Source organism: Apteryx mantelli, chromosome 15, assembly GCF_036417845.1.
Source record: "Apteryx mantelli isolate bAptMan1 chromosome 15, bAptMan1.hap1, whole genome shotgun sequence".
Classification (NCBI taxonomy): Eukaryota; Metazoa; Chordata; class Aves; order Apterygiformes; family Apterygidae; genus Apteryx; species Apteryx mantelli.
The window spans coordinates 4793204-4810723 of NC_089992.1; the positions used below are offsets into that span (position 1 = coordinate 4793204).

The 17520-nt window shown below is 36.1% G+C and overlaps 1 protein-coding gene across 5 annotated transcripts in view; it reads right to left on the reverse strand.

Annotated features, from left to right (window-relative positions):
* Nucleotides 1–17520, reverse strand: part of MEF2A (myocyte enhancer factor 2A) — a 93264-nt gene that overhangs the window by 31955 nt on the left and 43789 nt on the right. For all 5 annotated transcript variants that reach the window (XM_067305911.1, XM_067305914.1, XM_067305913.1 and 2 more), the window contains one exon: nt 16634–16837. In XM_067305911.1, the coding sequence (XP_067162012.1) occupies nt 16634–16837 (204 nt within the window). The remainder of the gene's footprint in view (nt 1–16633; nt 16838–17520) is intronic.

The window sequence follows — 17520 nt, forward strand, 5'->3', positions numbered from 1 at the left end:
TAAAGCCAGGTCTGGTGCTTGTTTGATCCTGCAGTAAGCCCTCCCCCACACACACACACACTAAAATGACAGAAGTTTTCCCTGGCCATTCTGTATTTCTTTTACTTTTGCTGGATTTGCTTTCAGTTATTGCAGCAGGGATAAACTGCTTTACCAGTGGATGGGCTGAGCACCGGAGATACAAAGTGCGCAAAGGGAATGGCTTGTCCTTTCTGGCAGCAGTAAACCGCTACATTGTCTCGGCCCAACACAGACTCACATCCTACATAAAAACAAACAAATGGAAAAAAAAACAAACCCCTCCACCTTTTTTCCAAGATATTTATACAGGAAAACAAAGGACAAATACAGCAGTCACAGCGCAAGACTCCTACCCGGTTTTCATTCTTATTAAGTGACAGAAAGCACCGGTGGGGGCCGGGGGGACACATCCCTTTAATGTAGTTCAGCTCCCTTCCTGCAGTGGGGAGACTTCAGCTGGCAGGAGGAACTACACGTATCGCTACGAACTTTACATATAGCATAAACTATGCTGAGAACATGACAATTGCTTCTTATTTCACTTCCTGCTACATGCTATTGCCAAGAAGTTGAACATAAAACCAGGCTGAACTTTTTCACAATTTCACTTCCATCACCTTCAAGGACACTACTGTTTCCATCCTCTACATAACAGGAGACACGATTATATGCACCGTTCAAGCATCTGAGTCACGGAAAGCTATTTATAGTTTTTAAACTTCCTGCTGGTCAGTTTGGCTTTAGAAGTTTCTTTTTTTCCCCCCCCTCAAAATAACATGGCTTTGCAAACTCACAGCTTGACCCTGCACTATTGAATACATGAATTTTGCAGCTGTCTAAAATACACGCAGGTGTTAATCTTAAGCACAGCATATGCATCAAAAGTGAACAGTCAGAAAAATATATAATTCTACTCAGTAACACAGTGTTTTTGCGTATGAAGCTCACCAACATTATTTCTGTATGCTTTACCATCTTTTCTTTTTCCATAGTAAAGTGTACCGAATTATTTTATGCAATGTTTATAGATTTTCTAAATTTTCCTCGGGGTCTATTAACATTCACAACTTCAGCTACTGAACCATCTGCAAATTTCATCATGAAGCTGTTTGCCTCTCCTGTGAGGTAAAAGGCTACTTAAGATCAGCTCTAATACCATTCCTTTCAGTACCCAGACGCTTTTTCAATTACATTTTGCTATGTTGTCAGTTAGAATTTCACATTCTAATTATAGCCACAAATACCCCCAAACTGACAGCACAGCAAAGCTATACAGCGCGGTGGAATCCAGCTTTCGAAATTTCAGTGAAATGCATAAAGGGTCAAAGTAGACCACGACAGACATTTCCAGAAGCTAAGCTACTTGGAGAGCTTAACTTCTTAAAGAACAGTGCACACCCATCTTTTCAGCTGGGTCTCCAACCAAAATAACATACACTAAGTAAAACCTGAAAAATTGACATACTCTACTTTTAGCTTACTTAAAATACTATTTTCCATACTTTATCTTGTCCTCTATTAGTAGTGATATTATATCAGTAAAAATATTTCAGAGGTAAATAATTGACATTGTACAAAAAAATCTAGACATCAAAAATTCTGAATACAGTATTTAATATGAAGTTTGCTACTATGATTATATTCCTTGGTCAAATATTACACCATGTTAGGAAGAAGTTATTTTTAGGATTAATTACTTACTCCAGGGTTTTAGAAATTAGAAGCCTGCAAAGTAACAGGCCATAAAATACTAGAAAGAGCCCTTCAGGCAATGCTCTGCTATGTTCCGTTTTAGACAAAGGTATTCATCATTTACAGATTCCCAGTGTTCATGATTTGAAATTTTATCAGTGTCCCTGTTATATACCACTCTAAGAAAAGACAGGGTCTCATTTCAAATGCTGGAGCACTTCCAATATCTGGCAAATTTTAACATGTATCCTTAGCTTGCCAAACATGAAAGCTAGCTGTCAAATTCCTCCAAGATATGATAAAGATGGCACTCAGGATTCAAACTCTCATTTATATGAAATAACGCGTACAAAAGGTTTTAGGCAGGATACGATATGAAGTTAGGTTAAGCTTCATACGATGTTCCAACTTAAGGCATCTCTGCTGCGAAACATTATTCTAAATAGAAGACCACAAGCAATTACTAAAGAACGCCAATTTTACGGAATATAAAATCCACTCTTCCTCTTTTCGCCCCCAGAATATTACAAAATGCTTCAAACTAGAATGAACAGGAGGAAGGGAAGCTCCATACGCTTATTTGAACTTTTTGAGAAACACCTTTGGTAAACTGTGGACTTCATAATGCAGTTTCTGACCCATAGCAGAAACTGGATTGCTCATTCCTAAATGAACTTCTTGAGGTCAAGGCTTAAAACAGTTAGCAATCCACTAGTAATGATAACACTGTTTCCACAGTGGAAAGCTAAGTCAAGCTCTCAAATATATTCGTCTTCCTTTCACTTTCTATTCAAATTAGTAATTATTAAATCATATACAGTTGAGCAGGTTTTCATTTCACCCGTTCTAGAGAAAGTATCATCAATTACATTTTCCCCACTAAAGAGAACTAAACTGCCAGTCTGAGTCAGGCTTTTCCAGTCTTTGTTAAAGATAAAACAAAAAGACTTTTAAAGTAGATCTATGTTCATCTGCAGAAAGCAGAAACTAATCCATAGCATATAAATGAAACATTTTATAGTCCTTCCAATGAGTGCAGTCTGCAACAAACTAAATTAACTGTAAAACAAGCTACATAGAGTTCTGTCTGAAGTAATAGTCAGAGTGCCTAAGTGACAGGGCTATATTCGATGGTACATAAATACTTCCTTACTCAAGCAACAACACATATACGTACATACATGTTCCCCCCTCATATATACTTTTCCACATATCTGAGATGGTTAAAATTTAAAATCAGCAATAGCAGCAGCAGACTGAATGCCTCCTTTCAACAACAGTATATTGCAGATAAGCCATATGGAACATGAAAGGTTTCCAAGTGTAACAACCCAGCTACATAACACACTTCATAACCTTTTAGAAATTCTTTAGCACATCTATAATCTCCTACACTGCTTGGAACTCACAGTTTGCTAAGAAGATAATTTCTTCTAAACTCTGACCACAATTCAATGATATTTAAAAAAGGGGGAGGGGGGTCTTATGGTCTACCTGCCTATGCAATAATGTCAAATTGCTACTTCAAGCATTTCCTGCCCTGAATTTCTCCATATGGCTGTAAATCTAGAAAGGTTATCAGATAAGCTACTTCAAAGTCTTGGTACTCAACATAGCCTAGTAATACCAAAACAATAATTACAATCACAAATAGTAACTATCCCCAACAAAAACTATTAGTAGATTCTAAGGATTGACACTATTATTAAAATCTCATTCATATTTAAGATGATGGGAACTGGCTACACCAATGTTTATCAAAATAAGCTTCAATTACCTTTACTCTTAGTATGAAAATGATATTTTATTTGGCCTAAAAAGGTGGCCAACTGGATGAACAGATAAAAGTATGAGTGGGTATATACACGTGTGCACTCTAAACAGGTGTGTGTCTACTAGCATTATCTATTCTAGTTCATAAAATTAATGCATAACATTTGCAAAAAATAAGCAAGTGAATGCAACAACAGAAAGAAGCTACTTGAAAATTCCAACTGATATAAATATATACAATAGAAAGAAACAAACTTCTCTAGAAATAGAGTAGCAAGCAGATATATCTCTATTTGTAGAGAATGAATTAATTAGAATACAGGACTTCAAGACACATGAATAAGTATTTCACAACTCATGTTTTGAATACTGAACTTCTCAATTATGTGTCAAAGGAATATAGTTCATGTTTTTCCTTGCATAACATTCACTTAGGGTGAATTATGCAAAAGCCAAAGCACCTCTCTTTGAAGACTGTCCTTACCCAACCTGAAAAGGGGGCAAAGGATCGGAGATGGGACCTGGTGAAGTACAAGAGAAAAGGCTGTGCAAAAATCAGAGACACCGGACTCCGAGTCAGCTCTGTTCTGTATCATGTATACTTCATGTTAATATTGAATAAAGACTGGTTATGGTACATTTGATTTTTTTTCTTTTAAACAAGTCACTATACTCTGAAAGCCTTGGACTGTAAATTAATGCAAAAAGAGCATGGTTTTAAATAGCATCAATTTGTTACAATGAAAAGCTTTTAGCAGGACAAGGTGCAAGAGTTTTGATCTAAAAAAATAATAATCTTAATTCATGATATTCCCAATAAATTTATTAAAATCATTTAGTTCCTAATGGAGGTAGCCAGTAAATACAGTTCCAGTAAAACATCGTTTAAATGTTAGTATCCATACTGTTGCCAATTAACTAACTTAATTGATATTCTATTCCATACTATAAATTAAATATATGTAAGCTCCCACATCAAATATTACATCACTGACATAATGACATTAACAAAATGCCATAATTATCACTGGAAAGAAAGGTTAATCACAAAAAAGCCATTACCCACTGTATTATAAGCATTATGATGAACAAAGATGATACCATTTAATAAAGGACTATTAGAAGATTCATAGGTCTGCATCACAAGAGCTACCACCATAAATACCTCCTTTATTCAGGAGACAGAACAGTTGCTGAGAAAAACATACTGGGTGAAAGGATCAAGTTCTCTGTTTAGCTCAGTGTTGAGGAAGTTACAGCCTAGACGGGCTACCTTTCGGTAAAACACTAGCAACGCACAAACCACAATCTCCATTGCACAACCAAAACATCCCATTACACCTGCACGTCAGTTATGTGACTGGGAGGTTTTACGACAAAATGAAGAGCTAAACCAGTAGTTCTTGGAGGCTAGAGACTCCCCTCGCCCTCCTCCATAGAAACACCATTAGTTTAAGGACCAAACACTAGATTATTCAAAAGCAAAGCATTAGAAACTTGTTCATCAGAAACACCGCACACAACCAAGATTAAACAACAAGACAACAAACAATGAGAAATTAAGTATTCAGACAGTTCTTTTGGCTACCTTTTCTGAGCACTATTTATTACTGAGGTGCAACAGACAACTAGGAATGAAGCATCCTATAGACAACACTCTCCCTCCTCTTTGATAGTCCGTGCTAAAATAGCAGTGAGCAAGTTGGCACTTCTGCTGTCCCTTCAACAAGGTGGTTAGTCATTGGCAGGTAGGCAGGACTGACAGCTGAAGACACTATCAAACAATCACACCCATGAGCTCAAAAGTCAAAAGCTGTCATTATACAGCTCACCACTGAAATCAAGTATCATTAGAAAGAACAGCTAGAAAGAACAGCACCTTATCGTGGTTCCAAGAGCTACATAGTTTGGGGATCTGTTCTTTGCATGCATAGCTCATCCAAAGTCATTCTGTTGACTAAGAGATGTCTTGGTCCCCATTTTGAAAATGGCAGAGTACAAACAAGCACTCCCTAACTGTCAACAGAGAATTTCGAAAGCACTGAGTTTTGGAGCAACACAAAGAAGGGAGGGCTGCAGAATCCATGAGACCAGCACAGCTTGAAGAACTTGTTAATACAAGGTAAATAATTATGTCTTTGTATGATTGCCTGCATGAACTCCAGCATTAATTAGTGAGCAGTTGCTGATTTTCTTGGAGGTGGTTTTCAATCCCACTTGCACAATTTTTCCAGAACAGCTAAATCAGGAACCTGATCTTTGATATGGGCTTTCAGAGCAGTGGGAGTGAGAACTGGACTTCATTAGCCTGCCCTAGAAATTTCAAAAATAAAAATGTTCTTCAAACACGTCGCAGAAGCTGCCTGAGCTCCAGCAGAAAAAAAATCACTTGCATAACTGGGAAACAAATACAAAAGTTTGTAACAGAAGAGAATCTCTCCGTTTTAGAATGGAATACTTGGTGCTTTATTATTCTTGTCTCCGGCAAAGAGGCATTCTTACTTGCAGAAGTTGTCTGCAACACAAGTCCTTGGTCAGTCAATTACAGTCATCTTCGAACCACCTGCTAAAGTAAAGTACTAACCAGATCTCAATACGGGGTGAACACAAGGCCTACAGTGATCAGCTGTCTCAGAACCAAATGGACTTAGATGATACATTTACAGAACGCTGTTCTTTAGAAGGGGTTTCTGAACCTACCTCTGCTTTTATAGAGTTGTCCTGCAGCAACTATTTAAACAGAAATACCAGAAACAGTTTCCAATAGATGAGGGGCACATGTTACTCACCAAGAATTGAAGCCATATGAAATAAAAGTAAAATAAATAGATAAATTTAAAAAAAAAGGCTATTTTTATTAGTTTTGATTCTTTGGAATTTGTTATCCAGTGGGTTATGAGACAAAGCTACTTTCTGTGATACTACAGAGGCTGCGTTGCAAACAAATACATAAACATGGAGCCTTCGCAACCCTTTGCTTTTGAAAGGGGAGGGCAAATGAGGGGTAGGACACCGGAATGTCTCCAACAAACCCTTGTGAGCCAAGGAAACCCAGATGCAAGGTGGATCCTTAAAGAATCTCCCAGAACAGTCTAAGTTATTCTGCTTTAAAATATACCTTTATTTTATCATCATCTAGAATGCTTGACACATTTTAACTTTTACATTTCAAAGTTAACATTTTAATAAAGATTTGCAGGGAGGGGTGGAATAAGTATGGCACTACTGTCTGCTCATTTGCCACATAAACCAAAAGTAAGGACAGTTTTCATAGGAAACATAAATACTCAGAATAGCTGCAAACACACAAAAAACACAGATTCTATCCTACGGCAAGTATTACATCTATTTATAAGACACTGTGAACCTTAAATTAGAAGCAAAACATTAAAACATTTGCTTCATTTTGGGACTATCTGGAATTCACCAAAATTCAGAATACCAATAATGTATAGTGAAGTTTAAAATAGAATTCAGTATCTCCTCACTTATTTAGAAATCCCTATATAATCTCTCACTTTCTGTAACACAGAAATTTATTATTACCGAATAAAAACAACTGACTCTTTCTCCTGCCCAGTGGCTCAACTTTTCCCTGTGATTTTTTTCTCCAAGTATTCTGAAATTATTTGCCAAGGTCTGAAAGACATTTACTTAGATTTTGTAAAGCTACCATTCCGCTTCAATGTGGTTATCCTTAAGAAGTTCATAAATCAAACTACATATTGTAATACTAATAGAATAAAATCAGTAAATGCATAAATAATAATAATAGCTGATACTAATACCCCTTTTATGGCTTCAATCATTGACCTTAAAACAGGAATCTAATAGTAATACACAGTAATTCTGTATTATTTATGCTAAAACACACCAGCTTTATGCAAGAGGTAAATGAAATCTAGTTTTGTTAACCCTCTCACACTAAATTTAGATATTAGTTCAGACATAATGAAAGTATAGCTTTAGATTATTTGAAGGCAAGCAAGTTAAAACATGATTTATCCAAACGCAAAACAACAAAAGCAGGAAAAGGGAATACTGCTTTTTCCAAAGCCCAAAGCTGTTAAATTTTTTTGAAGTCTATCCTACTTCTGGCAATTCTTTATATCTCAGATATGAAGGAACACAAAATGACATTAACTAGGAACAAAAACTTTTTTCTAGCATTGTCAGCTTTTTTAAGATCACCAACAATCTGTCTTTTTTTTTTTTTAAACCTGTCAATGTTATTCACCAGTATGCCAAAAGCAATTTCAGCAGTACCAACAAAGAATTAAAAGAACATTTTACTTTCAAAGTAGAATACTGTTATGAAGTGCAAGATTCAGACAAATTAGTGGAAAAAAAAACAGTTCCCAATAAAAAGACTCTGAGGGATTAAGTGCTGGGGGAGAGAGAGAACAGAAGAGAGACAGAAACCCATGTGCAGTGGTGACTGTTTTGCTCAGCACAAAACATGCAGGTGTCTTCTGTCATTATACTCTAAATAAATATTTTAACTTTTCAAGGAAGCTGTTTCTTCCTGAACCCCAAAGGGGAAACAAAATGCAAAACCACACCCTGTTTGCAAGTCAGGTTTACAGTAGACACTTCCACTAGAGAAAAAAGAAAACAGACTCAGGTTACTATATATCTAAGTTACTTGATGAACCATATTTCAAAGCACTTCACAGATTTTTATCCATTTTCTCTCTCCTTTAAGGTAAGCTAAAAGTGCTTTAGGCTTTAACTGTACATAAATCCTCCTCAATCACCTACTTAAGATGTCTCAAAGGCATTTGTCTGCTGTTTCAAATTATTTTAAGTGTTATATATGCAGTATAATTACATTTACATAATCATTTAGCAAATCAAGTCTGATAACGCCTACATTTTCTCAGCATCATGCACAGAGTATTAAGTCATTTCCTTACTTGACTGTAACCATTTTTAAAGCTACTTCCCTCTTTTAAATGTGTATCTGATTTCCAGAGGGTGCCCCATGCCATTTGGATATATGATACCAAAGTAAGTGGTCCCATCAACAATAACAGGGTACTCATATGTATTCTTCTATCAGCCCAAAGCTGGTTTTTTTTTTTTTTTTTTTTTGGGGGGGGGGGGGGTTGTTTATTTGTTTAAAGTCTAGCCCACTACTGGCAATTCTCCATTTATCAAATACAAAGGAATGCAAAATGACATTATCTAACCAGAACTGTCAACTTCCCTACGATCAAAGTGCGCCTAACAATCAACATTCATAGTATCACCTCTCAGCACTGCTTCACTTCAATAAGGCCGTATTGATATTTAATGTTAATTCGGGGAATTTTAGTCATCTACATAAAGCATTAAGCTTTTTATTAAGTTTTCATTTGCAACAGAGATGGCTATAGAACATTCCCTTGCCTTCTTTTTCAAAATATCATGTTTAAATCTTACCATGTAATGTGTCTTATGAGATGTTCCAAAGAAATATAATTTTGAAGGAAGATGGCAAAACACAAAAGTCCAAGCTGCTTACCACACCCCTATCTAGGTTGGACATACCAGGTATACAGCAAAATGCAAAAACTACCATGGAAGGAAAGAGGAACAATTAACTGAAGGTCTTTTTCATTAATTCTGCCTGTGTACATCCATGCATATTCAGATACAATTCCTAGAACTTCAGGGTTCAGCCAAATTTAAAGGAAGAAATTATGAACCAATTCAAGTGGTATTAAAATACCACAGCATCCTGTGGTCAAACTACTATACTGTATGACACATCAATAACAGCTCAAAACATATGTTGAAAATCCATAGCCAGGAAAAGAAGCAATGTTGGGGAGAAGCAGAAAACTGTCTTAAAAAACAAAAACAGTAGTATATGTTATTGCTTTTGTTTTTTTAATCATAGTGTTCCAACACCAACTTTTCTGTTTACGCTCCCCACACTGTTACGCTTGTCTCTTGGCATATGCTCCATCTGGCTGTGGAGATGCATCTGCTTCTTTATGCTGCAGGCTCTACATGTGCAGATGAGCTCTACATACTCAAAGCTATCATCTGCCAAACAAGTCTCTGGTAGTCTCTTGTCTATGACAAGAGAGCGGGTATTGCTCCTACAACAACTCTTCATTAAAATGTTGCGTCTAAGAAGAGAAATAGGTGTGCCCATTTAGCATTCCAATGCAAGATTATGCACAGAATGCAGCTTATACAAGGTGAAAGCACTATAAACAACAAACTGGCGTATGTACACTACTATAAGAAATATCAGGTACATGTATGCCAGCTCATTGTTTCCACTGAGACCTTCAAGTCATACCTTTCTGTCTTGCTCTGATTTGTAGCAGTACTATCTAAACTATGGGATAACCGATATCATACCAAGTCTTCACAAAAACTACTTCCTATTACAGAATCAGCATTTCGCAGGTTAATGGATTTTACTCAAACATCCAAACCACTTGCTTAACATTACACCAAGAAATAATTATGATTATTTCAATACAGCAGTCTTTTCACAAGAGTATATGTTTGCAGAAATACAGAGTGTGTATGTGTGTGTGTGTGTGTATATATATATAGACATTTAGTTATGACTTTCAGTACAGATCTATTCCATATTTCAGGACAGCTGTCAATATTTGGCATATAATCTCAGTCTTATGCTATATTGAAAACAATATTAAATTATACAGCACTGAAGAGGCTCACTGACATCTGTCCAAAATTCTGAAGGACACAGATGCCAAATGGGAAAGTAGGTCACATTTTAAGACCAGCTTCTAAATTCAACTTACCTCAATTTGATGAGGTGACATGATGGAATGTACATAACCCACACATGGCCAAGTGCAAGTTAAATTAACCCTGGTTTGCTGTTTCACTCAAGGAACATCAAACAAGACAGATAAAAAGACAGAAGTCAAGCTCAAAAGGTGAAAAGAAGAACCTCTCTTCAGTCTTTGACTCCCAGAGAAAGCTAGGCTCAATGAATCAAATAGTCTTTTTCTACATGAAAACATTCTGTCAACTAGATGGATACAAAGCTCTGATAAAATCAGAAACTCTTCACATTTAACTCCCTGGAAGTACTCTATTTGCCTTCTTTAGGAAAAAAAATTACTCGTCAAGAATAATACATTACGAAAAAAGAGTCCATGAACAGCAAATCATCAAATACTGTAACACACCTCTGACAAGTCCTTCAAGTCATATGCAGTACTACTACGGTGTAACAACCTACAACTGCCATTACTGCTCTGTAAAACTATATACATGTTCCTAACATTTCAAGTATTCAAAACATACACTGAATGAAAATTTCAGTTTTTACAATATCCCTATACGGTCCATGCTAATCTGTGAAAGAACACTAGTTTTACTTTATCATAACTATGTTGAAAGAAGGCTAATGTCGCACAATAGCACAAAACTTCTCTCATCTGATGTGAAAAGGACTGTGCTTCAAGAACAAGCACTGAGAATGTTTTAGAATGATGCAAGTTTATATTTCTGCAATTGTATGAAAAAGTTATTTTGGAATCTCAACAAAAGATATGCTTTTTCCTCTCATGAGGCTGAAAAGAATAAATGTCTTTTCCTTAAAAGGTCAGGAGATGAGTAAACATAAGGAGCAACCTCCCAAAGTTTCACCTACCTGACCATCAGCTGTGCTCACCTTTCATGTTTCAGAGGGATATAGAAAAGAATCTAGAACTCATTAGACAGTTGTGCCTGATCTTGATCAGCGAGGAAATTTTTCCAAAGGGCTGTATATGTTAGGAACATTTTGAGAGTAATTCAAAAAAGCCTGCTTCCCTATTCATCTCTTTTCTTCAGATGCTGTAAAACAGACAGATTAAATGGCAAAAAAGTCCAAGATCAATGAGGCTGTGTCCCAGCACAAAGATGACATACGAATGCTACAGGATATCTGTTACAAGATTATTTCCCTTAATTTGGAAGTACCAAATGAAAGAGAATAGATCATTTCCAAGTACATTGTTCATAGTTACAAAATTTCATTTTACTATAAGTCTAATATTCTAACTTAAAATTCCAGCTATTCAAATCTCTATGATTTTGCCAGGGTGGCTGAAAATCAAATATTTCATATAGCCATATCAGATACTAGTTACCAAGTAGCTACTGCAAGAAATTGGGATAAGTTAAAAAAAATTATTGGTAAGTAGACAGCTTAGAAGTTGAAAGGAAAAAAGAGAGTAGATACAGAAATATTAAAAGTTAAAATGAAAAATGGGATCAACAAAAACATGTAAAAAGAGGAAAGAAAAATTACAGAATAGGCATACAATAAAAAAAGATGATTTGTATCTACAGTAGCAGAAGTGAAAGACAGAAAGGTGCAAGGTACGTATCAACAAAAAATTCTAGGATTTATTTAACACATCTCTCTTACTATGTTTTCACATGAGTGTTGCACAGTACTGAAAATAAGGAGTGGTAGATCAGTTTCTTCCCTTATACATCATCTGACCTGTGCAGAATCAGCTTTCCTCTCCAAAACAGCCAAAAAAATCTCCTGTCATGTATATCAGGAACACAGTGGGTCAAGACTAGTTTCATGGTGAGCCTACATCACAATAAACACCATCTGTCATATTCAAGGAGGCAAATGAATTACTAAATATTAACTAAGATACATACAATCAATCAGCTATAATCTAATCCCATAAAAGAAAGTTATTATTCCAAATTGCTTTAGTAAATATTTGAAAAATGTTTATTCTTTTATAATAAATATTGGTTAAAACTGTATTTCTGCGTAGACATGATAAGCAGCAGCCATTCAACATTGTTCTTTCAAAACATTTCCAAAATACTGACACTAACTTCACCTGCGTCATGCCATCAGCATCCTTTATGGTGAAATAACATGAAGCAGTGAGCTTTTAGCAGCTTGCTGCGGCTGAGAGGGGGGAGGTTCTCACTCTCCCCCATCTTGTCCCTTCTCCCACGTTCCTCCCTACTACGCTCCTATTACTGCGTCTGCTCCAAAGCACTTCACATTCCTCACTCAGCCAATTCAGCTGTTACACAGCCAAAAAAAGTAGGTAATTTTCTGCTGGATTTACAAGCTGAACCTGCTCGTGACTATATCCAACCAGCATCAGTCAGCAGCTGCATGACACGTAAAAGGAGGAAGGGACATGTCTCTTGTTTGGGACCTATCAGGTCACCTCAGTATGGCTTCCATAAGGTTTATTCTTGCAGAACTGGAGAGCAGACCTCTCTTGTAATCCTGGAACATGACAACTGCTCACACGAAGTTACAGAAGAAATATGAGCTGAGCACCTATACGCTTCATTTTAGAAAGATAAATTTCAGACCAAATCAATGGAACAAAGCATTAGTATTGTTGCTACAGTGACTTCCAGCCAGAAAACTTATTTCAGCATATATTAGATAAGTCTAGATTGCTTAGAATAAAATCTGTCAAGAGTATCTTCAGTATCTTAGATATCTATGTCTCCATTTTCACAGGACTTGGATTCTTCTGCAAAGGCATTACAATTTATCTGAAGAAAAAGAATTCCAGCCCTGTACAAAAGGACACGTTTCTAGAAAAGTTAAAACAAATTCCAGAGATAATAGAAAATTAATAGCAAATTTTTTTGGTTAAAAGTTTGCACTTTGCCCCCCCTCCTTTTTTTTTTTTTTTTTTTTTAAAGGGTTATAATGCTTGTAAGGAATGAGAAATCAAAAATAGCGTGAACTTTACCATGACATTCGTTGCTTTCTTCATGTTTAAATCAAGCCAGAAATCTGAAAAAAGCTGCTGCTTTCATTTACTAAATTGCCCCTTTTTGATAGAACTTAAGAGAATAATGATTTTCACTAATTCATATCTCTTCTAGTGTTTTTTGGACAAGGCCAGGCTAGGTTTAGAACATGAGTAAGTTTTGCCCACATTGGGTCAAGATCCTAGATACGGATGTCTCCTACCTTTCTGCAAGGCTTAGACCTACTAAAAGATGCATTCAATCTGCACAACTTTAATAAACTGGGGACTCGATAGCCACAAAACTACCACTAAGTAACAATGGCAAATTTATATGTGTAAATGAATACACACACATACACATATATATATGCATACATTATTTTTATATGCGTGTGTGTGTGTATATATATATATATATAAATGCACACACACACACACCAAAAAACCCCAACTAAATAAAAAGATCAAATGGCAAACACAAGCAGAAGAAAAACAAAATCAGAACTAAAAAGTAGGGGCTCATTTTTTATTTAAACCACCCCAAGTATTTTAATGGCCTCCCAGAAACAAATCTCATGTATATTAAGAAAAAGATGCAATTTACTTACAGTGGGAAGCAAGCCACCCTACCCAGCCATGACTGAAATCTCTTAATTGCCTTAAGAACTATAGCCAATAGAATACCAAGTTCCCATATGAGCAGAACAAATTTGAAATGCAATCAGTTGCAAAAGGAAACTGCAGAGTATCTCTCTGAAAAACTATACACATAATTAAAGATTTTTTTTTCCCCTGGAATCTATCAGTGAGATGTCAATCTACTTTATGTACATCAAGCTTGTTAATATTTCATCCTACTGATTAATTAAACTTTGATATCCACAACACAGCCAAAAACTCAGAGTAGATTTTCCTCTCAAAAAAGGTATACACTCCTCTCCTTGGCTAAATAACTTTGTCTTAAGAAAAACAAAAATATCTTTCAAAAAGACTAAAGAGTGCATAGGGCTAAACTGAAGTGTCTGACAGCCACATTTCTAATTCAGAAATACTGTGTTTTAAAAACAAGAGCAAAGTCCCAAACCCCAGACTGATATATACATCTATAGAAGAAGCACTAGAAAGACTCTTCAGATAAGTCCTTACATGTTCCTTCAGAATAGAAAGAATATATGAACTTGGGGCCTGCACTTTTTTGTGTGGTTGCTGTGGGTCAAATGCTTGACGTCAGTATAAAACTCTAGGCAGCCCTCTGTAGAAATGAAGTTGGAAGAGGTTCTCACTCCTCAAGATGTGAAGAAGCAGTATTCCCACAAGTCATAACATAAAGTCCTTAAAAGCAGAAGAACCCTCAGCCTAGCCAACCAACTTGCTTGCATACCTATCTCATGTCCAGGTTTGTCACAGTCAATAGCTCATCTCAAAAGAATTAGGTTTTCCCTTCCTCTACAGTGTTTAACTCTTATTTATGCTAATCCAGTCATTAGGTAATATTCCTTCAACTCTTCAAAGCTTGTATCATCCCTCTTAGTAGTATTCAAAGCAGAAGACAGAAGTTAGGGAAGTTTTCTTTGTGATCACAAAGAAGGGTGATAAACTAACACAGAACCTTCTCAAAAGAAAAGGTAAGGCATTTTTCTGCTTCTCGGTTTTGTCAACCCGATTTCTGCTTGAAAACTTATTTACAAGATCAGCTGGTATCCTCCCTGTACTCAGTGATCTTCTGGCCTTAAAAGAGGCAATAGATTCTTTGGCGACACAAGGCTAATCACCGTTCCTGAGCCATTCCTAGCAAGCAAGGCATTTGTTTGGAAGACAACTTCAGATTTTAAATGAAATGCTCTAGGCAGCCGGCTGTTTTGGTCTATTTACAGGACTGTTGGAGACATGACTCTTCTCCGAAACCTCCTACAATGACAATGCTGCAGAAACTGAACCCAAGACCTCTGACTGAAGGCACAAGCCCTGAGGGCTTGAGCAGTAAGAGCAAGCCCAGACACCACAGTCAAATGCGGCTTCTCTTCTCCTTCTTCCCTCATTTAGTAGCCAGTCACCAGTCAGCAAGAATAAACATGATGAGCTACAGGACCCCATTAAGTTCCATCCACAAATTCACTGTCTAAATTTAAACATTATTTTTAAACATTATTTCCTGAAACAGTGAACAGAACCCAATTTTCTCCTTTTAAAATTAACATTTTTGGTGACCCATTGTTTCTCACTAATTCCTTGTTTTTTCATATTACGGTCAACTCTTAGTTATCCTTTTCTGGACAGATTCTGGATAGATCCTGTGCTACATTTCAAATGAAGCTATTTTTAAAAGAACGCTTTATTTGAATGTATAATACATAAATATCACAAAATTACAGTAAAAGAACACTGAGAATATTCAATAGCTGAGATGTAATAAATAAGGAAATTAGATATCTTATCTGATAATTCCAGAAATATTAAAAATATTAAAAAGGAGGAAAAATAGTTAAAACATGCATATAGGCCAAATTCTATCCAATTACCTTTGTACAAGACTTTAAAAGGTAATGCCACCAAATATAACCAAACAGATTTAGTCCTTTTTAATGGAAAGTAAAATTTTTCAGCTTTTTAAAGAATGCAGTTACAGTACAAAAAGACTCCAACTGCCAAGAGAATCCCTGATTTCTGTTGTACCTAATTTAGAAATTACACACTGGAAAATTCTGAGTTTATGCTTGAAGCATAAGCAAAATAAAAATGGCAGAAGAAAACAACACCTCTGTGTAAATATATTCATACTATTCTATTACTGCAGAAATTGTGGTTGTTTTACCACTAACTACAACTGTGTTTTAACTGGCAGAGTGATCAATTTAGCAACAAAACTAACAAAGACTCTTTTCCTCTACAGATGAATGTTTTCACATTCTCTGCCTTCCTCACGTTTCATTCCCCTATATTCATCATCACTCTTTTTGGCTGAACAAGAGGCAGCACCGGCTGTGGCTGATCTGTGTACAACGTTGACTGGTAGAGTGGCTAATACCTCTCAGAAAAGATAATTACAGTTTGGCTCCTTTTCTCTAGGCTGGGGGCATGCTTTGGATGTTGTTTTCCCTTCACCTCACATTTTTTCCATGAAAACCTTGAAAAAAAATAAAAATAAGATGATCATCATTCACATCTCTACTTCCACTGCCAAATTTGGATGAAATCAGAAGTTTCCCCAAATCTGGCAGAGTTTGGGCAGCAGATGATAAGACAACGTGGCTGTAAAGAAGGCTTATTCCCTTAGAGAACCCAGACTGAAAATAGAGATTGACATTTTATGACAATGTTTTAAAGTTATTAAATACATAGAGTTAAAATAACTTAAAATAGTCTATATTGATCCATTTTGAAGCATTAGGGAGATAAGAAAACTGATCATCTTTTCAAATTGTTACCTCAACGATATCTGAGTTGGTTCTGCTTTCGTGGGGCTCGTTGTATTCTGTGTACTTAAGAAGAACTTTGTCCATATCAGTGCTGGCGTACTGAAAGAGTTTGTTAGAGCTGTTAAAAATGATGAGTGCTATTTCACAGTCACAGAGTACACTCAACTCATATGCCTTCTTCATTAATCCAAACTTCCTCTTCGTAAAGGTGACCTAGAGAAGAAAGAATAATGATTTTTTTTTTCCCCAAATGACAAAGTTTTGAAGGATACAATCAAGCATTCAAGGGAGTATAACAAGACAGCTTACTCTATTCCTGCTGACAAATGACATAACAGAACATGTGCACAAGCTTAAAAGAAGGATTGCCCGTCTTATCTGGGTGTCACAATTCTTATGAAAATAATTAGAGCTGTGCTTTTTAGGGTTGATGCTCCATATTAGACTAAGCTAAACCACGATTTCCCTCTCCCCCTCGCCCAACTCTTTCACCATCAGGTAACTACTAGAAAGAGTTAAAGTCTGGAGGATTCCCTAACCATATTTCCTGTGTTCAAACAACAGTGATTTTCCTGGTATTATAATATTTTCTTTTGTGATTATTACAGTTATTTTGTAACACTTATACTCAGTTACAAACATGTACTCCCAACCTTAATTCTACTAAATCAAAATTAAAGTTAACAAAAATATCAAGAGCAATATCAATGGAAGCAACACCATTACTATGTAATGTAATTTCTAATTGTGCGAAGCTATGAAAGATGCTATTTTGTTGCTATTAAACTGTCTAACCAGATTCAATTATACATTTGGGTTGTTTTCTGCCACTTGGGAACATCATAAAACAAGCATTCTGTCCAATTAAAACCGTTCTGGAGGAATAAATTCGTTAT